Source organism: Quercus robur, chromosome 8 (genome assembly GCF_932294415.1).
Source record: "Quercus robur chromosome 8, dhQueRobu3.1, whole genome shotgun sequence".
Taxonomy (NCBI): Eukaryota; Viridiplantae; Streptophyta; class Magnoliopsida; order Fagales; family Fagaceae; genus Quercus; species Quercus robur.
The window spans coordinates 50,576,246-50,602,552 of record NC_065541.1 but is presented as its reverse complement, the minus strand read 5'-3'; the positions used below and the strand labels follow the sequence as shown (position 1 = coordinate 50,602,552).

At 39.9% G+C, this 26,307-nt stretch overlaps 4 protein-coding genes across 6 annotated transcripts; 3 read left to right on the top strand and 1 right to left on the bottom strand.

Moving 5' to 3' along the window:
- The first annotated feature begins 1,371 nt into the window (after positions 1-1,371).
- On the top strand, positions 1,372-3,413 carry LOC126696876 (endoribonuclease Dicer homolog 1-like). The gene is made up of 4 exons (XM_050393607.1): positions 1,372-1,847; positions 2,235-2,399; positions 2,526-2,932; positions 3,089-3,413. Exons 1-4 carry the CDS (start codon positions 1,482-1,484, stop codon positions 3,264-3,266), a joined length of 1,116 nt encoding a protein of 371 aa, XP_050249564.1. The 5' UTR covers positions 1,372-1,481; the 3' UTR covers positions 3,267-3,413.
- A 222-nt stretch (positions 3,414-3,635) lies between these two features.
- Positions 3,636-8,223, bottom strand: LOC126696877 (soluble inorganic pyrophosphatase 1). Of its 3 annotated transcripts, none has more exons than XM_050393610.1 (9): positions 8,019-8,223; positions 6,457-6,605; positions 6,346-6,374; positions 5,774-5,839; positions 5,298-5,405; positions 4,556-4,621; positions 4,349-4,469; positions 4,159-4,240; positions 3,636-3,897 (listed from the first exon to the last, which is right to left on the bottom strand). In XM_050393610.1, exons 2-9 carry the CDS (start codon positions 6,590-6,592, stop codon positions 3,855-3,857), a joined length of 651 nt encoding a protein of 216 aa, XP_050249567.1. In that variant the 5' UTR covers positions 6,593-6,605; positions 8,019-8,223; the 3' UTR covers positions 3,636-3,854. The 3 variants fall into 3 exon arrangements, with proteins under 3 accessions (XP_050249567.1, XP_050249566.1, XP_050249565.1); XM_050393609.1 differs by having other exon boundaries at positions 3,636-3,974; positions 6,457-6,594; positions 8,019-8,221; XM_050393608.1 differs by having other exon boundaries at positions 3,636-3,974; positions 8,019-8,220.
- A 3,279-nt stretch (positions 8,224-11,502) lies between these two features.
- Positions 11,503-12,737, top strand: LOC126696443 (uncharacterized). Its single transcript, XM_050393185.1, has 2 exons — positions 11,503-11,828; positions 11,918-12,737. Exons 1-2 carry the CDS (start codon positions 11,503-11,505, stop codon positions 12,735-12,737), a joined length of 1,146 nt encoding a protein of 381 aa, XP_050249142.1.
- Positions 12,738-24,370: 11,633 nt separating this feature from the next.
- On the top strand, positions 24,371-25,507 carry LOC126696442 (uncharacterized). The gene has a single exon (XM_050393184.1). The coding sequence runs from the start codon at positions 24,371-24,373 to the stop codon at positions 25,505-25,507; it is 1,137 nt and encodes a 378-aa protein (XP_050249141.1).
- Positions 25,508-26,307: the final 800 nt, after the last annotated feature.

The following is a 26,307-nucleotide window of genomic DNA, read 5'->3' as shown; positions in this document are numbered from 1 at the left end:
CGCTTGAAGAAGACGAAAGCGTAGCTGCGAGAAGAGTAAGAGGTGACGCTATCGAGCGCACCGTACTGGACAAAGAGATCCATGAGATCTGAGTCCGTAACGTCGCTGGCTAGGTTACCGACCTAGAGATTGTTCGATGGCGTCTCCGATTCGTCGAAGTCGCCGCCGATTCTTCCTGGCTTGGTGTTCATCATCATCGATTTGTTGTTCAGAGGTGGCATTTGCGGATCAATTGGGAATTTGGGTCTCACCACAGAGAGAGAGAGAGAGTGATTGGGTTTGGAGAGAGAGAGAGAGATAGAGAGATTTGATTTAGGGGAATGGTCTAGAGAGAAAAAAGAGAAGTGGATGAGAGTGAAAAGAGGGGCAGATGAGATTTGATTGGGTTTGGTGGTTTCAGGTTGCTGTTGTGTTTACTTTAAATTTCTGGGTTTGTTTTTTTCATGTGGAATTTATTATTTTTCTGGGTTTATGGGTTTGATTTGTTGGAGGATTCAGTGGAGGAAAGGGATTTTGAATGAATTTTTGCATGTGAATTTTTGCATGTTTAATTTTCTGGGCAACCTTCATGTTCTTTCCCGAAGAACATGAAGAACATGTAACTTTGTTCTTCCGAAAATAATGAAAAGAAAAAAAAGAAAAATTTTTAATTACTCTTTTTAATTGGTTTATGTTTGTTATTGTGTTCTTTGCGATTGTGTTTGTGATCTTGTGGTAATGTTTAAATTTGAGTTTGTGTTTTTTGTGTTTGGTAAGAATATGAATCATATACGGGAAACAACATAAAGAACGTGAATATGTTCTTCTGAGTTCATCAAAAAAAGAATATGTTCTTCTGAAAAAAAAAAAAATGGAAAAAAAAATTCTTTTTAATTAAAAGAAAGTAAATTTTTTTGTTGGAAAGAAAATAATTTTGTTTGTTTGTTTTTTTATTTTAATTAAAATTGAGTAATTAATTAATTATTTATAATTTTGGCATTTAAAAAATGTTAAATAATTTTTTTAATAATATTTTAATACTCACGTCAGCCACGTCCAGTTTTCCCGTTAGTTTGGTGACGGAATAGTGCTTCAAGGACTAAAACGGAAAGCTTAAATTGGTTTTAGGGACTAAAAGTGAAAAAAATAAAATGTAGGGACTAAAATAAAAAAAATGTCAAAATATAAGGACTAAAAGTGCATTTACGCCTAAAATTTAAGGACTAAAAATATAGTACTTCATCCAAATTTTAGATGCCGTTCTCCGGGGAGTGTGGCTTGGTTGGTAAAACAGTGGCTTGGTTGGTAAAATAGGAACTGGAATTTGTCCCAATCCTAATGCTCACTGTTCACTGAGGATAAACATAAATTTTGTTTTTTATTTTATTCAACTCCTCACTCTCTCTCTCTCTCTCTCTCTCCTCTGTCTCTTCTCTCTGTTTCTTTCTCGGTGGTTCGGTGGTACTAAGCTTTGATTTCGGTGGTTGCTGGTGGGGTTTGAGATGGAGTGCAGCACATCAAATGTTAATGTTCCCGAGGAGATACTTAGAAGTATAAACTTTGATGCCTTAGAAGGTGCTTTGAACATGAAGTTTAATAACAGGGGGCTTTTGGTGGAAGCTATTACTCATGGTTCACAGCTATCATCTTCTGGAGTACCCTGCTATAAGCGTTTGGAGTTAATCGGTGATGCTATTTTAGCTGATCTCATAACAAGGCATCTGTTCTTCCATTACAAACATCTTCCCACGGGCCGCTTGACTGATCTGCGAGCTGCTTCCGTAAACAACGAATATTTTGCACGTGTTGCTGTCAAAAATAATCTCCATGTGCACCTTCGCCATGCCTCCACCGCTCTTGAAAAACAGGTTTTCTTTCTATTTATTTATTCTCTTTTTATAGCCTACAATCTTCTTCCATTCCTGTCTTGTCTTTCCTTTCCATTCTAAACTCCGCAAGGAAGCCTTATACTTTATGACACAAGCTTTTTTTTTCAACCTTTTTACTTATCAAAAAATTTTTTATACTTGAGCGTTATGCCATTGGATTATTTCTTATCAAATGCTTCTAATTGCTGGTTTGACCAAATTGGACCGTGGTGGATCACCAATTCAATGAATTTCAAAGCGCCTTTTGTTAAACAGTTGACATGTATTGAAGGAAGCTGTGCGGCCTGGCCATAATTTCCTCTCCCTAAATCTAGTTAGTTGCTTATATGTCATCTTCATGACATGATTTTTGGATTCTGTGTGCAGATTCGGGACTTTGTAGAAGAATTTCAAAACGAATTGTTAAAGCCAGGATTCAACTTCTTTGGTCTGAGTGACTGTAAAGCTCCTAAAGTTCTTGGTGACATTGTTGAATCCATTGCTGGTGCCATTTTTCTTGACAGTGGACAGGAGATTTCAGTTGTTTGGAAGGTTAGTTTCAGCAAAGAGACCAAGTTTTCTATTGTCCATTCCTCTTTTTTGTCCTTCCATTTTGGGATTTGAATAAAAAGAAATGATATAGGAAATTACTCAACTTTGAAACCTCATTGTCTCCAGGTGTTTCAACCTCTCTTGCATCCAATGGTTACCCCAGATACACTACCAATGCATCCTGTGCGTGAGCTGCAGGAACGATGCCGGCAACAGGCTGAACGCCTGGAATACAAAGCAAGTAGAAGTGGAAATATGGCTACAGTTGAAGTCTTTTTTGATGGTGTCCAGATAGGAATTGCTCAGAATCCACAAAAGAAGATGGCACAGAAACTAGCCGCAAGAAATGCGCTTGCTGCTTTCAAAGAGAAGGAAATGGCTGAAGCTAAGGAGGACGACGATGAAAATGGGAAGAAAGCTAATGAGGACAACGATGAAAATGGGAAGAAAAAGAAGAATGGGAGCCACACACTTACGAGACAAATGTTGAATGAAATCTGCTGTCATAGAAATTGGCCCATGCCATTCTATAGGTAAGGAAACAATGAATGGGTTTTTTTTTTTTTGGGTACATTTTCCATATTGAAGATGCATATAAGTCAATCATGTGATAATTTCCATATTGAAGATGCATATAAGTCAATCATGTGATAAATTGCTAATTGAGAATTTGATACTTGCAATTTTAGGCTTGTGAACGAGGGTGGCCCAGCACATGCAAAGCAGTTTACGTTTGCTGTACGCGTGAATACTACTGATAGAGGCTGGACAGATGAATGTGTGGGAGATCCTATGCCAAGCGTCAAAAAGGCCAAAGATTCTGCTGCTGTTCTTCTATTGGAACTCATAAACACATTGTACTCATGATGGCAACGAGTTGCAACCCTATAATTTTTACTACTTTCTATTGTACTCAAATAGTTATGCTAGATGCGAAAGATTTGACTACTTTCTTGTACATTATTCTTGCAAATCAAACAATTCAGGAAAAATATATAAGTTCTTTGTGCTCCACTTTTGTTTTGAAATAATTTATTGCAAAAGTTTCTTGACAATCAAACACAATGCAAGTCAACATTCCATATGGATCTAAGCATTTTCCATGTCCATTGAACAATTCAATAAAAAAAAAAATACAATTCTTTGAATTAAACATAATTTAACACCTGAAACATTTGAAAAGAAAAAGAATTGCTTTATGGACTTGAGGAGATTTGGTAGTAGTCAAACCATGGATACAGACAACAAGAATTCAGGATTCTGATTAAGATAAAATCCCAATCAAATGATATCACATAATGAATATTCTCTTACGATTTGCATCTCGATTTGGTTGATCAAATAATCGAGAACAAAAAATCCAAATTACAGCAAGCAATAAAAAAAGTTTCGCATAAAATTTCAAAATCATTAATAAAAGGACTTATTTTAGTTAATGGAAGATAGACTCTGTGCCTATCGGCTCAAGGTGTGCAGAATGTACTCAGCATAAAGGTCCTTGCATTTTAGTAAATGGAATATAGACTCTGTGCCTATCGCCTCAGGGTGTGCAGAATGTACTCAGCATAAAGGTCCCTGCATCAATTAAACATACAAACTTCAGCTGGTACCAAACAAATTATGTGGAAGAGAAAACTGACAGTGATGCTTCTATGATTTTCTTTGGAAAAATAAATAAATTTCTTAACTGCATATTGCTTCCTTCTAGTGATCTAAAGTTATATCATAGCTAAAAAACTATTGGTTGTTTGAGACTTACATCGAGTACTGGATAGCTTCAACAGCAGTGGTTGAAGGTAAAAAGTCGTTGACAGCAACCTCTTTGTTCTCATTCTTCTTGTCTGTAAAAATATGTCAAGAAACCTCTCACATTGTAAATAAACCTTGATAAACTTAAGAAATTCTTACACTTGGGCAATAAATTTCAGACATAAGAATGAAAAGCATACAGTCTTCAAAGAAGCGGCGGATTTCTGAAAGGCGATGAGGGGCAAGCTCTTTTATATCAGTATAGTGCTTATACTCCGGATCATCAGCGCAAACTGCAATGATCTTATCATCTTTCTCTCCCTGGATTCAAAGCACAAGGTAGTTATTTCAAAGTAGTTATCATCAGTACCAAAGATTCTGTTTGCTTTAGGGCTTTAAAAGGGTACCTGGTCAATCATAGGCATAAGTCCTATGGCTCTGGCTCGAAGAAAGCAACCAGGAAGGACGGGCTCCTATTCAAGTCACTGATTTAGGTTAGAATTTGTGAAAGGTATTGTTAACATGAAACTCAAACATGCAAACACCAAGAATTATACAAATAAATTGGTGAAGTAATGCAAATTCAGCATTTGGTATTTTGTATCTTTATGATAAATTGTTGAATGATTTGTGGAAAAACAATAAAAACTAGTGAAAAGAGAAACGCAAACTTATGAGTAAACACAAACTTCCAAATGTCCTGGAAACTTCTGAAACAATTAGGAATATACCACTAATATTCAGGGACCTCTGCGAATAGTAGTAGCATACAATGCCATTGAAGAAATTAGTATTTTAGACACTCAATGAAAAAGATGTCAAGAATTTAACGATTACAGAATTATCCAAGAAATGTCATTTTAGCATTATGCCCATCACCACTCATTAGAATTTGTTAAACAAGATTTTTTTAAAAGTATATAACTATAAGTAGTAGTAGTTTTTTTTTTTTTTTTTTTTTGGGGGGGTGGGTGGGAATAAATTCTATAGTTACAAATGGAGGAGGGAGATTTGAACTTAGGACGTCTCCATTGAAAACACTAGAAGATGCTAGTTAAGCTACAAGGTTCTTGGCAAATATAAGTAAAATTTTTATTGATAGACATGATATTTTATTAAATAAATGAATATGAAAGAATAACAAATTACCTGCATAAGAATTAAAACATCCAGTGGATCGTTGTCTTCACACAATGTGCGAGGGATAAAACCATAGTTATGAGGGTAGACCACAGACGAATACAAAATCCGATCAACCTGAACAATTTATCCACATGGTAAGAACAATCTGATCGTAGATATCTAAGCAAAGAACAAGGTGACAAATTGAAAGGACTAAGATTCTTCTGGATAGAAATACAACTCAAGGACCATTTCCTTCCAAACAATTTTCAGTCCTCATCCACATGAATTGCCCACCCTTTTTTAGTGGTCATGTGGCCGGAAGGGTGGGGGGGGGGGGGGGAGACAGGTGATGTTGGGTAGATGGACTGGATTGGACTGAAGCATTTAGTAGTGAACAGGACCCTTTCTAGTTAAATGTGCTTCAATAGACAGTTGAAAGAATATGCTTTGTAGACTAGCACCAAAAGCATTCATTTCTAAGTGTTTGAACTGGATCATACCTTGATTAGTCCTGTCTTCTTGTCAAGTTCATATTTGACCTTACTTCCCTTTGTGATCTCAACAACCTGTAGCATTCCCATAAGCAATTCAACAAGCAAATACTTCGGAAATTTTGCTAGAAGAAAAGTAATCCACTTAGAAGTTGAGCATTGTTGCTCGGAAAGAGAAAATACATGAAATTTTAAAAAGGGTGTGAAAAGTTGGCTGCTGGGATATAGAGTCTAATTTACTTCTCCAAATAATTTGAGAGGAGAAGGTTTGAAGTAGTGGTGAACAAATTAGCCTGCAGCACTAATGTTTACCCACTGGCATAAAAAGGAACACTAGGTTGCATAAGAATAACCATAAAGTTGAGGAATCTACTTTGAGAATCCTTAGGTACTCATGTCTTGTGCTATTCTGTCTTTCCTCATCAAGAACTGATCAAAGATTTCATTTTGTCTTTGTACACAAAACAACTAATGCTGAAAAAACTAGGTTGTTAAATATCAAGGGCTCAATTCCCCTTCATCAACTAGTTTTGTCTCTAAGGTATACCACTTCACACGATAAAGTTGGGTTCAAAACATACACAATTGAAGATATTGGGTGCTCCAGGTCCTGCAGACGATTATATGCAACAGGATCAGTATCTTTAAGTTTAAGTTTATATGAACACTGAATGTGGTGGGATTATAGATACCAATCTCAAGATCATGCCAAGGATGAGCAGCAACTGATCTCCTTGACAAAGATGAAAGGATCCTCTCATTCAAGCGGGGAGTTGGACGATGAGGTTGAGTTTCTTGACCTTCACCTCCATTTTGCCCGTGACTCATCTCTAATAAGATGCTGGAAAAATGTGAATTGAAAAGCTTAATAAAATATGCAAAACAGTGGATCTAAGAACTCTGTTGCTTAATTCAGGGTGAGAGAGATGAAAATTAGATATGCTAGTTGTAGGAGGTAGCAATGCAGAATTCTTATGCAGTTCACATTGAGTAGCCATTATTTATATAGATCTTTTGGGGTAAGAGAAGGCATGGTTGAAATAGTCCGATGAAAGATACAGTTCAAAAGAGGAGAAGGTATCTCATGTATCGAATATATGTACCCTCCTTCTCATAGTGAGTGGGTCCCATACCGCTATAGACCCCACACACTATGAAAGGGACTATGCATGTATAAGATGCATGAGATAATTATTTCTAAAAGAGTGATAATGAAAATGTATGCATACGTACACCACACGAGTTGAGGTTGTTCAAACAAACCCCTATAATTAAGAATTTTTATTTTGTATCACAGGAATATACAACATGGGAAAAAACTGTTTCACAGTGTGTGGATCCACACACTGTGGAAGAAACACTGCCCATACAACACCACACTTACATAGGGTTGGGTTATGGGATCCATCCTATGTGAGTGCAGCGCCGTGTTATATATCCCTGTGATAAATAATACCACCTCATCTATCTAAGCAAAACGCCCATAGCAATTGAAATATTTTGACATAAAATGCCATTTCTATGACTATGATAAAGGAGAGTAGCTTTAAATCTGCAAAAGTGAGATCCCCATCACTATTGAAATACTTTTGACATAAAACATGTCCTTTTTTAGTTTTTTTATGACAAAGCTTTTAATCTTCAAAAGTCCAATAGGTTATGGGTGCACAGATTAAATCACTGGGGCAATATTGAATGTTCTACAGTGAAAATTACAAAAACGAATTGAGCCCAGAAGCCTATGCCGGATCCGCTATTGTCTATTGTCTGAAAGCAATTGAGAACTTAACCTTTGTACTAGAGTTTAATAGTTTAAAGTCAACCCTTATTATCTAAGGAGGCCATATTGGGACCAACAAAAAAAAAATAGAGCCCCATAACCAATATTAGATTGGCATGACTTCATACACAGATGGATCCAATCCATAATATTTATGTGATGATTCTGGGACCATAATAAATCTATTGGACACGTTAAAAATTATCCAAAAAGAAACTGTGCTTTGAGTGCTCTACTACATCTATCATACTATCAAAGTGTGTATCTTTCCACATCCTAATGTGTTAAAACTTAAGTCCAAAGATCAATCACTATTCCTGGTACAACACATTGTAGATCTCCACCTATAGGAATTTGTAACTATGCACATAAACTTAAAACACACACAAGAGCATGACATAGTGAAATCTGTATGTGGGAAAAGACCAAAAAGACCAAATGTAAACAATAAAGAAGGAATGAGTGCAAACATACCTAGGATTTTGAAGTTGGAGAGGTAAAAGAAAGAGAGAAAGAAATATGTACGGATTAGACGGAGTTCTCAATACTGGACAAAGGGCATTGAAATTTTATAGGGAGAAAGTGAGAGGCGTGTTGTGGGATTGGTCAATTCTTTGAAGGGCTGTCCGTGTCTGTTTGGGAGAGAAGTTAGCTCTCCCCCTCCACCTACTTCGCTAACTTTCAAAGATCGTTATTTTATATGAATAAAAAATTGGTTTTTTTTTGTTTGTTTGGGGTAATATGTGAGGAAGATCTAACCTACCCTTTGAGATGTTTGTTAGTAATTTGTTAGGGAAAATTTTATCTCCAAACTACTTGGAAAAAGAACTCCTCCAACCTACTAGTCACGTGACTGATTTTCTGAGTCGTCACGCAATGTGTTAAAAAGTTTCATTCAAACTAATTTAGAGGAAAGTTTTGTTAGTTGTTATAAGGGTTTGATTAACTGTGGTCTAAGGCATTTGTTAAGATCGAATTTTATAATATAATCGATTGGCTTTTTATAAAGAGTCAAGTCACTTTCAATTTAAATTTATTTTTTAACTTTTGTTACATCCCAATAAAAGTATAGGATCGTTTGAAGCTTTTTTAACGAGTGCACAAAGACATTGATTAACATATGTATTGTTGTTATTTAGTTAGCCAATGCTTGGAAACAAGTGTTTAAAAATGAAACTTTAAACGATCGTCTAATAATTTTGAGTGAAAGGCTTAACTCAATTAAAGATTAGTCATGTCAAGAATCTTGAAACTCATTTTGCACTTCTTGTTTCTCTAGAGAGATGTCTAAGGTTCAAATCACCTATCCCCTTAGAGCAATAACACCCAAATGAGCATTAGCATTGAGAGGTGTAAAACCCCCTAAATGGCTATTTTACATCCACACACGCACAAAACCTGGTTTACCCAGGTTACTATTACTAAAAAAATTTATCACTTTGCTATAGTGATTTGTTACATATACAACTTACTGTTCACTGATGGTAAACATAAATTTCTTTATTTTATTCAACTCCTTACTCTCTCTCTCTCTTCACTCTTCTGTCTTTTGTCTATGGTGTTGGGCTTTAGTTTTGGTGGTTGTGGGTTTAAATTGGTTGGTTGCTTTTAGTTTTGATAGTTGCTACTGGGGTTTGTTTGAGTTTTGGTTGCTAGGGGTTTTGGGTTTTGTTTGTGGTGGTGGGTTTGGTTTGAGGAGTTTTGGTTTCTACTCAGTGTTATTTTTGGGTTGAGTTTTGGGTTTGAATTAGAGGTTTTGGTGGTGGGTGGTGTGATTGGATTGCTTGGCAATGGTATGTTATTTTTGGGTTGAGTTTTGGATGTTGCTGTGTTGTTTGGTTTGTTTCAAAGGAAGAGATAAAAATGGAATGGAAGAGAAAGAAAGAGTTGGAGAGGAAAAGAGAGAAATGAATAAATAAAATAATAGGGTTGAAAAATAAGAAATGAGATATTGTGTGAGTTGTAAAATGGTATTATAAAATAGATAAAGAGCCTTTTAGTATGTCAAATATATATATATATATATATATATTTTGCGATGCTAATGCTTTTAGTAATTATCGAATTATAAAAATAAACAAAATAGTAAAATTTTCTAGAATCTTATACAATTAGGTTAATAAAAAAAAAGTTTGTTCGAACACTAAAATAGTTGATTAATGGACTTAAAAGACATTTTAAAAATCAAAAGGTCCTGGATAGAGAGTAAAATAATATGATCAAAGGCTAAGACACCATTTCCTTACATTAAAAAACATTTAATAAAAAAAATTAAATACAAGAATAATGAATTTAAATTAATAAATAAAGTATTAAAGTGTATCTATAATTATAAATAAAAAATTAAAAAGAAAAAAGAAACAAACTTTTCGCAACGTGCACAGAAAGATAAAGGAGGTAAGCCATTATTTTGTAATTTATAATGGAAATATTAAGATTCTGTACAAATTAGAGTGGGATTCTTGTTGTTTTCTTGGGCACATGTATGGTAGGAAAATCTATGGAAGTGTACGAGTAAAACCCTATTGGCAAGGAAAAGGCGTGCGTTAATGAATTATGAATGTCAATGTGTCTTGCACTTTTGGTTGTTTGCTTGTTTGTTTGTTTATTTGTTTGGGTTCTGAAAAACTGAGAACCTCCCTTTTCTGACTCTTGCTCACACCACGTTGCCACTTGCCTGCACGTTTTAAAGGAAATCTCTCTCTCTCTCTGTCTGGTTTGGGTAGGATCATTCACAGTCTGTCTATACAGTATACATTATCAAATTCTAGTAATTGACTCATGGATACAATTATACAAAAATTAATAGTAATAATGATGACTCATGGATAAGTCTGTGTATCAATCTAGTCAGCATCTTATATAAGTTAATTTCCTTCAATGATTACTTTCTCTTTGTTGCATCTAGTCAGCATCTAGTCAGCAAGGATTTGCTGCAACCTTAGTTTCAGCAATTCCTACATAAATCGTTGTATTTATTTTGTTTTAAAGAAAATCATTGGTGGATATGAGATCTAATAAAGTAAAAGTAGAACCCACAGAAATAATTTGCCACATTGCACAAGTCTCAAAGCACTTATAGATAAATTTTTGGACAGGTGTCTATTTAATAGCTTGACATATCATTATTATGTAGGAAGCAACCTTGGTTGCAGCAAATCCTTGCTAATCTGTTTAGGCTTTATGTACATGTACACAGTTTTTTAGCTAAGGAAGGGGAGATACAAAATTCGGCATCCTAAGTGCCTGATTGCTCAAAAAAATGGTACTTTTAAGGTTTGTTTAGTTGAAGAGAGAAAAAGTGAGAGAAAAGAAAATGAGGAGGGGATAAAAAATGGGAAGATAGAGAATTCTTTTGTTTGAGGGGTGAAAAAATAGAGGGATAGAAAACTCTCATGCCTCTCTTAGATTTTTGATGGTCCTGAAAATATATTCGTCCACCATAGAAGGACGATATTGGAATCAACCAAGCCCAGGAAGATCTGCCTGACAAAGACTCAACCATCGTCCCTCAGTTATGGCGAGGCGTTACATAAACAAATAACGGTCTTTAACACCGTTGGAAGATCATTCTGTTCATTTAATACCTCGCGTAGGCGTTACGAATCCTGCAATGATTCGACCATCAAAGCAAGGCCAACGGCTAGGAAGAGAGATCCTATATATGCCCACTGAGAAAGCCCGAAAAAAAGTTACACAAAAAGAATTCTTAAAAACACTTATATTACTCTCTTTCCAAGTGCTAGCTATTCTAACTTTGGCATCGAAGGCTCTGTGGCAGGCGCCACACCGGTGTCCTAATTTCCTTTTTGACTTGTCTCTGGATCAGGTTAACTCGTGGACAATCCCCGTCTGGACGAATCTCTTTACTGATGATCCCAGCATCATCAGTTTGGCGCCATCTGTGGGGACAGTATTATTCAACACGTGATTTGTCCCAATTAACTCACAAGTCTAGATGGAATCCAACACTAACCCAGATCCTGCCGCGTTGGCTCTAGAAATTCAGTCACTCGCAGCCACTGTGGAGGAACTTACCAGGCAGAACCAAGAGATGAGGCAGCGGCTGCAACAGGAAGATAACTGTACAGACGTCAACAGGGATGACGATGGAGATAGTAACAAGAGACGAACCAACACCCCAGAAGAGGCGAGCTCAAATCTCCTCAGGGAGATGAGGAAAGAGATGGACGAATTGAGAAAAGCCATCAAAAGGAAGATGAACCAAAGCTTAGAAAGGATAGTCAGGAAGACGGATTCACCTTTCACTGTGGCGGTCCAAGAGTGCCCGGTGCCCTCCAAGTTTCGTCTACCACAACTAGAGCCCTTCGACGGGGGCTAAAAGACCCACTGGATCACTTGAATACCTTCAGGACGACTCTGGGTCTTCAACAACCCCCTGACGAGATTTTGTGCCGCTCCTTTCCCACTACCCTCAAAAGAGCAGCCAGGGAGTGGTTCAACAATTTGCCAACGTCATCCATTGATAACTTTGAGCAGCTAAGCAGTTCCTTTGTCCGTCATTTTGTCGGCGGGCAATGTCCAAAAAGGACTGCTGACCATTTGCTCACCATCAAACAAGGAGAGAAGGAACCATTGAGGTCTTATGTAACACGCTTCACCCGAGGAATGCTGGAAGTAGACGAGGCGAATGATAAGGTACAGCTCACGACCTTCAAGGCAGGGTTGAAGTCCAGAGATTTTGTGGCTTCCTTGGCCAAAAATCCCCCCAAGACGATGGCCGAGGCATTATTGAAAGCACATAAGTATATGAACGTTGAAGAAACTCTAGCAGCCATTGATGGAGCAAAAAAAAGTAAGGAAAAGAAGAAGGAGAAGGAGGATGATCAGAGAGGACAAAAAAGAGATCGAGCTGATCGACAGAATAACGAAGGAAACAGACGGAGGGGGGACAAAAACCCTCGTCCAGTGAAGTTCACACCGTTAGTGATGCTTGTTGACCAGATTCTGATGGAAATAAGAGACAAACCATCTCTTAAATGGCCAAGACCACTCCATTCATCGCCTAGTCTGCGCGACAAGAGGAAATACTGTTGTTTTCACAAAGACCATGGGCATTACACAGAGGATTGTAGAGATTTGAAGAAGCAGATTGAAGAACTTATACGGAAAGGAAAACTGCAACAATATGTGAAAATGGGAGATTCCAACAAATACAGCCAGAAAGGTTAGCACGGGGACTCAAAGAGGGACGAAGACTGCCCATCGCCTCGTCCACAGAATGCATTAGGGGAAATAAAAACTATCACAGGGGGACCAACCGCAGAGGGATCATTCAGATCCCTCAGGAAGTCACACCAAAGGCAGGTAAATAGTGTTCATAGTCTACCTCCTCTGAAGCAAAGACGGACGAACCAAGACATGTACTTTTCAGAAGAAGATGCAAGGGGTATAAAGCAACCTCATGATGACCCACTGGTCATTATGATCATGATCGAGGGGTTCAATACAAGGAGGGTTCTGGTAGACAATGGGAGCTCGGTTGACATTATTTACCTTTCCGCCTTCTAGCAACTAAAGCTAGACCCAAAAAGGCTTCGTTCTTTCGAGTCCCCCCTCGTCAGTTTCAGTGGAGACAAGGTATACCCCAGGGGGATAATGATGTTAACAGTCACTGCCGGCTCATACCCCCTTTAGGTAACCAACCAGCACAATTTCTTGGTGGTAGATTCACCCTCGTCCTACAATGTGATAATAGGACGACCTACGCTCAACCGCTGGAAGGTTGCTACTTCCACGTACTGTTTGAAGGTAAAATTTCCAATAGAACAGGGGGTCGGTGAGATAAAAGGAGACCAGGTATTGGCAAGAGAGTGTTATCAGGCCGTCCTCGGCTCAAAAGAGAACCATACGTGGACAATCGAGGAAAAAACACTAGAGATTGTTGAGAAGCTAGAAACGATAGAGTTGGTTGAAGGAAGTCCAGCGAAAACGACCCAAATAGGGATGAACCTAAGTCCCAGGACGAAGGAAGGGATCATCAACTTCTTGAAAGATAACCTCGATGTATTTGCTTGGAGCCACGAGGATATGCCAGGGATCCCAGCAAGCCTCATCCAACATCGCCTGAATGTTGACCCAGAGAAGAAGCCCATCCAGTAGAGAAGAAGAGTCTTGCCCCCGAACGAAACAAAGCAGTAATGGATGAAGTAAATAAATTGCTTGTTGCCAATTTTATTCGGGAAGTTCACTACCCTGAGTGGTTGGCCAACATGGTCATGGTCAAGAAAGCAAACGGGAAGTGGAGAATGTGTGTCAATTTCACAGATCTTAATCAAGCCTGCTTGAAGGACAATTTTCCCTTGCCCAGAATTGATCAGCTGGTAGACTCCACCACCGGACATAAACTTCTCATGTTCATGGACGCATTTTCCGAATATAACCAGATACAAATGGCTGAGGAAGATCAAGAAAAAACTGCCTTTATCACCAGTCAGGGGCTCTACTGCTACCGGGCCATGCCTTTTGGACTCAAGAACATAGGGGCCACCTATCAAAGGTTGGTGAACCAGATGTTCGAGAAACAGATCGGGAGAAACGTGGAGGTATACGTTGATGATATGCTCGTCAAGAGCAAAGAGGAAGAGGACCACTTGGACGACCTCAAAGAGATGTTCAACACGCTCAGACAATACAACATGAAGGTGAACCCATCCAAATGTGTTTTCGGGGTTTCCTCAGGGAAATTCCTCGGGTATATGGTGTCGCAAAAGGGAATTGAAGCAAACCCCGAGAAAGTCAAGGCCATCCTCGAAATGTCTTCACCAAAGTCGATCAAAGAAGTACAATCCCTCACAGGAAGAGTAGCAGCTCTCAATAGGTTTGTCTCTAAGGCCACAAGCAAATGCCTTCCCTTCTTCAAGACTTTGAAGAAAGCGTTTGCCTGGACGGAGGAGTGTGAAATAGCGTTTCAAGAGTTGAAGTACTACCTGAGCAACCCCCCACTCTTAAGTCCGTCCAAAGAAGGCAAAGACTTATTCTTGTACTTAGCGGTATCTCTCATGACAGTCAGCGCAGCGTTGATCAGAGAAGAAAACAGGTTGTAACTTCCTGTATACTATGTCAGCCAAGCTTTCCAGGGTGCTGAGGCACGATATCCTCACATAGAGAAGATCACCTTCGCCCTAATAGTGGCTTCAAGAAAACTTCGTCCATACTTCCAAGCTAATCCTATCATAGTAATGACGGACCAGCCAATCAAAAAAGCGATGAACAAACCCGAGGCCGCAGGACGAATGGTACAAGGGGCTATCGAACTCAGCCAGTTCAACATAGAATACCATCCATGAATAGCCATAAAAGCTCAGGTGTTGGCTGATTTCATAGCAGAATTCACCACCCCCGAGAACACTAGCGACCAAAAAGACCTTTGGACGATAAACACTGATGAATCGTCCACTCAGAAAGGAGGCGGAGCAGGCGTTGTTATTACTTCCCTTGAAAAAGACGTTCTCAAGTATGGGGTCCAGCTCAAATTCCCTATAACTAATAACGAAGCAGAGTACAAGGCCTTGCTAACAGGACTAAGAATAGCTCGGGCACTTGGAGCTGAAAATATCGTGCTCAAGAGCGACTCGCAGCTCGTCATAGGGCAAGTTAAAGGAAATTTCGAAGCAAAAGAGACGAGAATGCAAAAATACCTCAAATTGACGATCTAGTTGGTAAGTACCTTTCATCACGCGGAGTTTGTTCAGATCCTACGGGAACAGAATGCAGAAGCTGACGAGGTAGCACGAAGTGCCTCAGCAGACAACCTGGATAAAATGAATGATTGGAGGATGGAAGAACAAGACTCTCCCATCATCAAAGAGTTTCAAACTTTCCCCGTGCATACACGCTCGGGATGGACGGATCCCATTTTATCGTTCCTTAAAGATGGACGATTACCACCAAATCCTAAATAAGCCAGAAAGGTTCAAAAACGAGCTGCCCGGTTCACAATACTGAACGACGAACTTTACAAAAGGGGCTTCTCCCAGCCCTACCTGAGATGTTTAGAAGAAGACGAGGCCAGATATGTCCTGGAGAAGGTACACAGGGGAATCGGCGGAGATCACATGGGGCATAAGTCGCTTGTGAGGAAGATCATGAGGGTAGGTTATTTTTGGCCCACGATGCGGCAAGACGCAACGGAGTTCGTGAAAAGATGTGACAGTTGCTAGAGGTATGGGAATGTTCAACGAGTCCCTGGGGAAAAAATTGACGACCATCTCCTCACCCTGGCCGTTTGCACAATGGGGGATTGACATCATGGGCCCTCTACCATAGGGAAAAAGACAGATGAAGTTCCTCTACCACAGGGAAAAAGACAGATGAAGTTCCTACTCGTTGCAATTGACTACTTCATGAAGTGGGTCGAAGCAGAGGCTCTTGCAACGATCACCGAGGCAAAGGTACAAAATTTTGTATGGAAAAATATTGTTTCCAGGTTCGGGATACCAAGGACGATCATCTCAGACAATGGTCGTCAGTTCGACAGCCACGGGTTCAGATTGTTTTGCTCGAGCCTAGGCATCAAAAACAAATACTCATCACCAGGACATCCTCAGGCCAATGGACAGATGGAAGTAACCAACCAAACCTTGCTCAAGATTATCAAGTCTCGGTTGATGGGGGGAAAGGGAGCATGGCTTAAGGAATTGCCGAGTGTCTTGTGGGCTTACAGGACGACGGCATGAACACCAACAGGAGAAACACCCTTCAATCTAACATACGGCACCGAATTAGTCATCCCAGTCGAGGTAGGACTTACTAGCCTCAGGAGAGAGTTCTTTGACAAACAACGCAACGACGATTAACTGAAGCTGAACCTCGATTGCCTAGACGAAGTCAGAGACCAAGCCTCCCAAAGAATGGCCAAGTACCAGCAAAAGATGGCTGAATACTACAATCAGAGAGTAAAACTAAAAAGATTCAGCATCGGGGATCTAGTACTCCGGAAGGTGACACCTGCAACAAAAGATCCAGCACAAGGCAAGCTCGGTCTGACCTGGGAAGGATCCTATAGAGTCGTCCACTATTCACGACAGGGTAGTTACCACCTAGAAGACTTAGATGGAAAAAGGCTACCTCGTCCCTGGAATGTCAAACATCTAAAGAGGTATTATGAAAAAGGAATCATAGCCTGATTGTATAATTTAATTTCGAACTCTTTAACACAAGTCATGTAATAAATGATTATTTAGAGTTTTGTAAGTTGTTATTTAGCATCACACGAGCATTATCCAGCAGTTCGCGCGCTCTAATTATCTCATTCTCAAGAGACCAAAAAGGTCGTCCAAACAGAAAAACGATAAGATTCCTTAAATGGATGTACATCGTCCAAACCAAAGAGACGATAAGATTCCTTAAATGGATGTATGTTGTCCAAACCAAAAAGACGAGAAGATTCCTTAAATGAATGTAAGTCATCCAAACCAAAAAGACGATGATACTCCTCGAACGGATGAACATCGATAAGATTCATTAAATGGGTGGATATCGTCCAGATAGGGATGAAGAGAGTACTTCAACAAAAATCCTCTAAGTCCACATAAGGACGAAAAGAGTATTTAAACAAAAATCCTCTAAGTCCACATAAGGACGAAAAGAGTATTTAAACAAAAAGCCTCTAAGTCCCCGCAAGGATGAAAAGAGTATTTTTCCTTTGAGTCCCTATAAGGACGGAAAGAGTACGTAAACGAAGATTCTTCAAGTCCCTATAAGGACGAAGAAAATGCATCTACAATTGAAACGAAATACCAACATATCACATATAAAGAGATGCAAATTGTTCGAAAGCACTAAGACATACCAGGCATAAAAATATTGTTCGCCTAAAACCCCAAAAACATATAGGGCACAAAAAAAGAAAAGAAAAAAAAGGGGTGTCTTGGAAAGTGAAGCCTGGTTAAGCCAGAGGTGCGTCGTCGCCACCCTTGTCAGCCTCAGAAGGATCCTCACCAGAAGCCTGAACAGCTTGGGCCATCTCGTCCGCCTCAATTTCCTTATCAACGGCTTCAAAATCCAAGCTTTCCAGATCAGTTCCAGGTCCGTGCTTCATTAAATACCTCCTCAGTAGTTCAAAACCCTTAAAGTACCACTGGAACAAAATAGTATTATATTCCTCTGTCGTTTGGAAAGCAAGGACGGCCTTAGCAATTGCAGCTTTCATCCTCTGGTTGGCTGACACGAGGAGTTCATCCTTCTGCTTCGTTAACAGTTTCTCAGCTCCAAGTTGCTTGGTCAGGACTTTAACTTGCTCCTTGGAGATATTATGAGCGTCCATAGCAACAATCAAATCCCTCCACAACCCCGAAGCTTCAGCCTCCAAAGCCTCCACTTTCGAAGTGGCCATGACTGCCTTCTCCTCGTTCGCCAAAAATTGTGTAGTAAGGTGCACCGTCTCTCCCAACACCTAACAGTAAAGAATACCATCAAAACTTGAATCAACAAAGAAAGAAATAATAGAGTAAGGGGAAAATTACTTGGACAAGCTTGTGAACATGCTGGCTCACCATCTCGTGGGAAGGCATAAGGGAAATCTCCTTCATTTCTTCAGGAGTTAAGAGCTCATTTGCTCGAGTCATGGTTGCCTCAACATCAGCCCAAATGGTGGAGCCCACTTTCTCCTTGCCCTTATACTCTGTCTTCCGCTTCTTCGGGGTAGGGACCTTTTCAATGGAAATGGCAGGAGAAGCTGTCCGTCCCTCGTCCAAAGTGGGGGCGGACGAACCCCTTTTAGCCACCTCTTTCTCTTTTTGTTTTTCCTTGTCAGTTATCCTTAACGTTTTCTGGCCAATACTTGAAAGAGGTTCATTCTTCTTCGCCTTAATTTTGGCGTACATATCCTTGTTAAATTTTCTCGTCATCTCTGCACCAAAAAGGAAGAAAAATCTAAGAATTCAAATAAGGAAGAAAGAAAAATGGATGATTGCGCGCGTCAAGACGACTCACATTTCCTCTGCTCTCGGTCAATTGCTTGAAGGACGTAGAGTGAAGGCTCAGGACCTAGACAATGACGGGCCAATGTGCGTGGATCAACTAGCTCGTCGAAATTGTCAATTGTCCTCGCGTACTTAATGGCCTCCTGAACTCTTTCTTCAAACTGGCTCTCAAGATCAGGGCGCTCCTTCACTAAAAAAAAAAAAAAAAAAAAAAATTGTAAGAAGGATGATCAAAATCAGCCAGAGTACTAAGAAAAGAGGCTTAAAAGGAAAACACACCAATATGAGGGGTCTCCCATCGGCGTAGCAACCTAGGGACATTCCCCCAAAAGTCGTCGGACAAAGTCTCCCAACCATCGCCCGAAACAAAGAAATATCTGGACTTCTAATAACGGAAGGACGAGGGAAGATCAACTACAAGACGGGATCTCCTGTCCCAGGGAACAAACTCATAATATCCAAACTCCTTGGACTCTTTTAGGCGGTAGAGGTAGGTGAACTTGTTGAGAGTGATCATGTCTCCATCCGCTATGGTCGTCCAAATCACCATACATCTTATGACGATCCTCCAGGAGTTCGGCATAAGCTGCTCGGGGGCAATTTGTAGGTGATCTAAGAGTTCCATAATGAATGGGTGAACGGGAAACCTTAGGCCACACAAAAAAGCAGCTTCATAAAACCAAACTTCACCATGGGCAAAGGCACAAGCCTTCTCGCCCTTCCTAGGTAGACGAGCCCTAGTTTCATCAGGAAATTGGAATCTATCCCTAAACTTATTAAAGACATCCAGCTTCAAAGTACACTTTTCTTTAAGAGCGTGAAAGGGACGGGATGTTGTAGAGGTAGAAGGAAGAATGGACAAAGACGGAGGAACGGAGGTGGCTGTGTCCCTAACAGCCCCGTCTGCGACCACACCAGAAGACGAATCCCTCTCCTGACCACTTGATCCCAACTCGGACCCCATATCTTCCCCCCTAAGAACCCCACGGACTGATTTAAACCAAGACAAAGACTGATGCAACAAAGGGTACAAATCACCTAAGGCTAAATCAAGGTCACTATCCCTTACAACGAAACCCCCAATTTGTGGGTATTGGTCTCCAGAAGAATTTAACAACCCCCCTAAGCGAGCGAAAAGAAAGGCAATGGAGGGAGAGATATTCCTAAATTCAGTATAATCCACCATTCAGGAAAGTTACGCAATCCCAAAACGGAAAATAAGAATGCGAAAGAGAAGAACACAAAACAAAAAAAAAGAGAAAAAGCGTAGAAATAGGCAAACGTACCTGAAAATAAGGAGGAAAACCAAATAGGGTGGAGCGAAATGCGCAGCAGCAACAGTAAACTCAGAGAAATCAGACACAGAGAAAGTGGAGAGAAAGGATGGAAGTCAGAGATGTCAAATGTAAAAGGAAAGTGAAAAGATGAAAAAATAAAAGAGTTAAAAGGTTTGCCTTGAAAAATGCGGGAAACTGAAAAGGCAGTCACCAGAAACGAGAACTGCTCACTGATCAGAAAAGGACACATGGCCACGATGCATGCCACGCCGCCATAAGACCATAAATGCGGAGAACATAATCCCAAGTGTCAGAAAACTTTTCAAAAAAAAAAAAAAAGGGACCTCTCGTATTCCCTGGACCGTCCGAATTGAGGACGATCATGGAATAGGGGGGCAGCTGATGGTCCTGAAAATATATTCGTCCACCATAGAAGGACGATACTGGAATCAGCCAAGCCCAGGAAGATCTGCCTGACAAAGACTCAACCATCGTTCCTCAGTTATGGCGAGGCGTTACATAAACAAATAACGGTCTTCAGCACTGTTGGAAGATCATTCTATCCATTTAATACCTCACGTAGGCGTTACGAATCTTGCAATGATTTGACCATCAAAGCAAGGCCAACGGCTAGGAAGAGAGATCCTATATATGCCCATTGAGAAAGCCCGCAAAAAGGGTACACAAAAAGAATTCTCAAAAACACTCATATTACTCTCTTTCCAAGTGCTAGCTATTCTAACTTTGGCATCGGAGGCTCTATGACAAGCGCCACACCGGTGTCCTAATTTCCTTTTTGACTTGTCTCTGGATCGGGTTAACTCGTGGACGATCCCCGTCTGGACGAATCTCTTTACTGACAATCCTAGCATCATCAATTTTTTTTTTAATTTTTAAAAAACTTTATATTTTTATTAAAAAAATTGTGTATGGATCGACACAATATTTAAAGAAAAAGAAAAAAAAAGTACAAAAACCCAACATATGTGGAAATACTTAAAAAAAAAAAAAACTTTCAAAAGAGATTAAAAAAAAAAATCAAACAAACGAATGAGAAGAGATAGAAGAAAAGACAAAATCAAAGAATTGGAAGAAAAAGACTACAATTCAAAGAAGAGGAAAAAGGAAAAAGAAAGAGAAGCACGTTGTAAGAGGCATTTTCATCCAAAAAAACCCAAACAATTTGCAACCCATTTTCTCTCTAGTTTTCTCTTGATTTAGGGAGAAAATATTTTGATAGGATGAGGAGAAAACACCTAGGTCACACTAGTTTTCCCTCTTAAAATCATTTTCTCCCCCTTTTCTCTCTCCCCTTTTCATTCCCCCCTAAAATCTACCCAACCAAACGAACCATTAGGATCTGTTTGGTTGGAGAGGTGGAAAAGTGGGAAGATAGAAAATGATAAGAGGATGGAAAAGTGGGAGGATAGAAAAAAATTTTAATTTTCCTCATTTTTGTTAGTGGAAAAGTGGAGGGATGAAAAAAGAGAGTTTGTATAAATTTACGCATATAAACTTGTTAAAAAATGATCAATTAAAATAAAAAAAGTGATAAACAACCCAAAAAAAAAAATCAATCACCTAAATTTATTAAAAAAAAAAAAATCATGTCCGGAAAAAAAAAAATCACATCTAAAAAAAAAAAAAAAAAAAACACAAAAGAAAAAAAGAAGAAGAATATGAGCACCGGACGAAGCCTGCCCAGAAAATCAAAAGAAAAAAGAATAAAAGAAGAAGAAGAAGAAGAAGAGGCAACGTCCAGCAGGAAAAAAAAAAAAGCGAAGAAGAGTAATGTGGACAAAGCCCATTTGCAACTGTACATGGGCATTTTCGTCCAAAAATGATGCCCTATTTCTCCCTTCAGTTTTCTCCATATTTTAGGGAGAAAACTTTTTGATGGGCCCGAGAAGAAAACACTTAGACTCCATTTATTTTCCTTCCTCCCACCAACCAAACACATTTCAAAAAATTTTTCCTTCCCATTTTCTTTGCAAAGTTTTTCATCCATCCTATTTCATCTCCAAACAAACACACCCTTGTTAAAAAATGATGCTCAATTAAAACCAAAAAAGTAATAAACAAACCCAAAAAAAATCAATCACCTAAATTTATTAAAAAATAAAAGTCAAGTCCAGAAAAAAATCACATCTAAACAAAAATAAAAAATAAAAACAAAAACAAAAAAACATGAAAGAAAAAAAAAAGAATATGAGCACTGGACGAAGCCTGCCCAATAAATCAAAAGAAAAAAGAATAAAAAAAGAAGAAGAGGCAATGTCCAGGAGGAAAAAAAAAAAAGAAAAGAAAAAAAAAAAGAGTGAAGAAGAGTAATGTGGACAAAGCCCCATTTGCAACTGTACATGGGCATTTTAGTCCAAAAATGATGCTCAATTTTTCCCTTCAGTTTTCTCTCTGTTTTAGGGAGAAAACTTTTTGGTGGTCCGAGAAGAAAACACTTAAGACTCCATTTATTTTTCTTCCTCCCCACCAACTTAAAGAAAACACTTAGACTCCATTTATTTTTCTTCCTCCCCACCAACTAAACACACTCCAAAAAAGTTTTATTTCTCATTTCCTTTCCAAAGTTTTCCATTTACCCTATTTCACCTCCAAACAAACACACTTTAGCGCTAATTTTGCAAGAAAAGAAAAGAGAATGAGGGGACATAGGAGAGAGGAGAGAGAAAACAAAAGTGGCCCAATTGGTGCCACCTTTGCTGCAAAATTTGTCCCATGCCCATTGTTTGCTTGGTTTCCGAATATGGAGAGAAAAAAAAATCATACACATATAATAGTAACTATATAATGCAATTGAAGATGCATCTTCACAATATCTTTAATATGTAAATACTAACATAAAAAAATTACAATATATGAGCATATATTTTTTACAAATTAATCACATATACAAATACAATAAATTTATTTTCCAATTAATAAACACAAGCATAATAAAAATTATAAAGTGATACTTTATAGTGACTCAAGATGCTTACTACAATTGTGATACCAAGTGAAGGATTGTAAGAACTATAGAGTGACACTTAGAAAAAAAATCATAAATAAACAAAAACTAACAACACTACAAAAAAAAAATCATAAATAAACAAAAACTAACAACACTACAAAATAATAAAATTCATTAATAGTAAATATTATAGTTTATTATGCTAAATATCAAACATAACCTAAAATGCTCATAGTCCTAACCATGATGAAATCAAAAGCAACTCAAATAAATGATTTATTAAGCTAAATTCAGGATAATAATAATAATGTTAAAATAATACCCACATTTTCTCTCTCCTCTCTCCATCTCTGGGTACCGGGTAAACATATGGGCAGGAGACAAATTTGGGCAGCAAAAGCAGCACTCCTATGTCCCCCCATTTACTCTGCTATCTCTTGCAAAATCGGCACAAGACAAGGGTGCCATTTTTCTAAGCAATTCAACACCTAGGGTTTGCATCTCTTCTCATTTAACTAGAAAGCACCATACAGTGTACATAAAGTCACTCGTATTTAAGCTATATTTTGCCAAAAGAAAAGACTCTATTATTTGTATTTTTTTTTCCACGTTGTAGTTTTCTTGAGAACGTTCCACTTTGAAAGTTTAGTCAAAGTGAAATTATCCTATCTTCTTTTCTCATTCATTTTTTCTTAAATGGGTTTGATATATGTGTATAATAATATTTATTGAAGGGGCAAAATTTAGCATAATGGACTTTCACCACATTGGGCCTGACGGATCCGAGCCCATGGGCCGGCAACAGTAGAGCCCAGGGCCTAGAGCAGTTCCATATTCTTGTTGCACACGTAGAGTCTCCAAGGAAATCAGAAACCTAGCGCTAAGAGCATTCCGGAAGATACGCGCGTTAATCCCCTCTACAAGGAAATGCCTTGTCCATCACGTTTGGGATTACTCAAGAGGATTCCTATAAGGAAAAGACTTCTACATCAAGGAGGAGAGGTCAACCTACTACTATAAAAGCCCTAATACCCTCACAAATCAAGGTACGCATGATTTACCCTCTCTAGCACTCTAGAGTTAAGAACAATTCTAATTTGATCGTCGGAGGGTATTTGGCCGACACCACACCGGTGCCCTCGGCGAGATCACTTCTTTCTTCTTGCAGGTTGTTCGATTGAGCGAGCGTGGATCGTGTAGCTCATTGGTGATTTTACGGCATCATCTGTTGGCACCGTCTGTGGGAAACGCAAAGAAGTTTAAGCTAGACTATCGCCTCCCGAACATAAGAGTCGCATGGTACTCATTCGCTCGATGGCTACCACCAACAACGTTCAAGAAGATGAGCCGCCGAGATCTACTGCATTAGAAAGACAGGTCCAGACTCTCATGGCAGCAGTAGAACGACTCACAAAGTAGAACCATGATCTGGAGGAGCAGCTACGCCAAAGGGATGCAGGACCTAACCTTCAGGAGGAAAACCAGGAAGGTAATAGTGCCGAATGAAGGGAGCAGGAGAGGCCAGAGGGCAGCAACGCCCCAAGCCGATCGGAGCGGCAAAACATAAGCCTTCCGTCTCTCATGGATTTTGCCCCTCCGCCTATTATCGCAGAGATGCAGGCGATGAAGGAGTAGATGGAGGTCATGATGAATGCCCTCAAGGGACTAGTATCTTCTGATCTCGACGACTTAGTGAACAGAACCGACTCATCATTCACCATGTCCGCCAACTCATTCCCCCTGCCACCGAAGTTCCGGATGCCCCAGATCGAAAGCTACAACGGGGTCAAGGACCCCCTCGATCATCTAGAGATGCACCTTCAGGGGGTACTAGACGAGATCATGTGTAAGGCGTTCCCGACCACGCTGAAGGGCCCTGCAAGGGTTTGGTTCAGCAGATTGACACCAAACTCCATCAATACTTTCAAGGAGTTGAGCGCCCAATTCACCTCACACTTCATAGGCAGACATCGGTACAAAAGTTCCACCGTGTGCTTAATGAGCATCAAACAGCGAGAAGACGAGACGCTGCGGGCCTACATAACTCGTTTCAACAAAGAAGCCCTTTCGATTGACGAAGCTGACGATAAGATACTCATAGCTGCATTTACTACCAGGCTACGGAAGGGTAAGTTCTTATTTTCCTTATACAAGAATGACCCGAAGACCATGACGGACGTTCTCTACAGGACTACCAAGTACATGAATGCAGAGGATGCATTACTAGCCCGCAAAGAAAAGCCTAAGAAGAGGGAGAGGCAGGAGGACGCGCGACAAGATAGGAGGCGAAAGGTCGCTAGAACCGGGGATCAACGAGATGAAAAGCACCCTAGACCCCCCATTGGAAGATTCACCAATTTCACCCCATTAACCGCCCCGATCGATCAAGTATTGATGCAAATCAAAGATGAAGGAGCATTGACTTTCCCTGGAAAGTTGAAGGGGGACCCCAAAAAAAGACCAAGAGACAAGTATTGTCGCTTTCACCGAGACCACGGGCACGACATGGCCAACTACTACGACCTGAAGCAGCAGATTGAGGCCCTAATCAGGCAGGGGAAGCTACAGAGGTTCGTCAGCAGGGAAAGGACTGATACACTAGAGGAACAGGCCCCACGACGGGAGAACAAGCGCCCTAGACCACCTATAGGGGACATAAGAATGATCGTAGGGGGCACAGCCGCAGCCGGATCTTCCAAGAAAGCCCGCAAAACCTACCTCAGGATGGTCCATATCGTCCAACTCATAGGATCCGTACCAAAGATGTCGTGAATAGATAACCCCGTCATAAAATTTTCAGAGGATGACGCTCGGAGACTTCACCATCCTCATGACGACGCACTTGTGGTCAACTTGCAGATAGGGGATTATAACATGCATCAGGTCCTCGTCGACAACGGCAGCTCAGCAGATATCTTGTACTATCCAGCATTCCAGCAAATGAGGATCGACAAGGAATGGTTGACCCCAACGAATGCCCCACTCATGGGATTTGGGGGTACGAAGGTGTTCCCTTTGGGCGCAATAACATTAACTGTGATGGTGGGTGACTATCCTCAGCAGATCACTAAGGAGGTAATGTTTCTCGTATTCGACTGCTCGTTCGCCTACAACGCTATCCTCGGGCGACCCACTCTCAATTCCTGGAAGGCGGTAACTTCAACATACCACCTGATGATCAAATTCCCGACGGAATATGGGGTGGGAGAACTGCGGGGAAATCAAGTAGCAGCGCAAGAATGCTATATTGCCATGTTAGAGATGGAGGATCAGCAGCAAACGATGTGTATCGGGAAGCAGCGAGCACTAGCAAAGCCAGTTGAAGAACTAGAAGAAGTAAGACTTGACGACACGCGGCCTAAACGAACGACTAAAATTGGCACACTAGCCAGTTGGCCAGTACGCCAGACGATCACAACTTTCCTAAGAAATAACCAAGACGTCTTCACCTGGAGTCATGAAGATATGCCAGGAATCGACCCCTCAGTCATGGTCCACAAATTGAATGTGTCGCCCTCCTTCCCTCCAATCCGACAAAAGAAACGAGTCTTCACCTAGGAGCGTGACAAGGC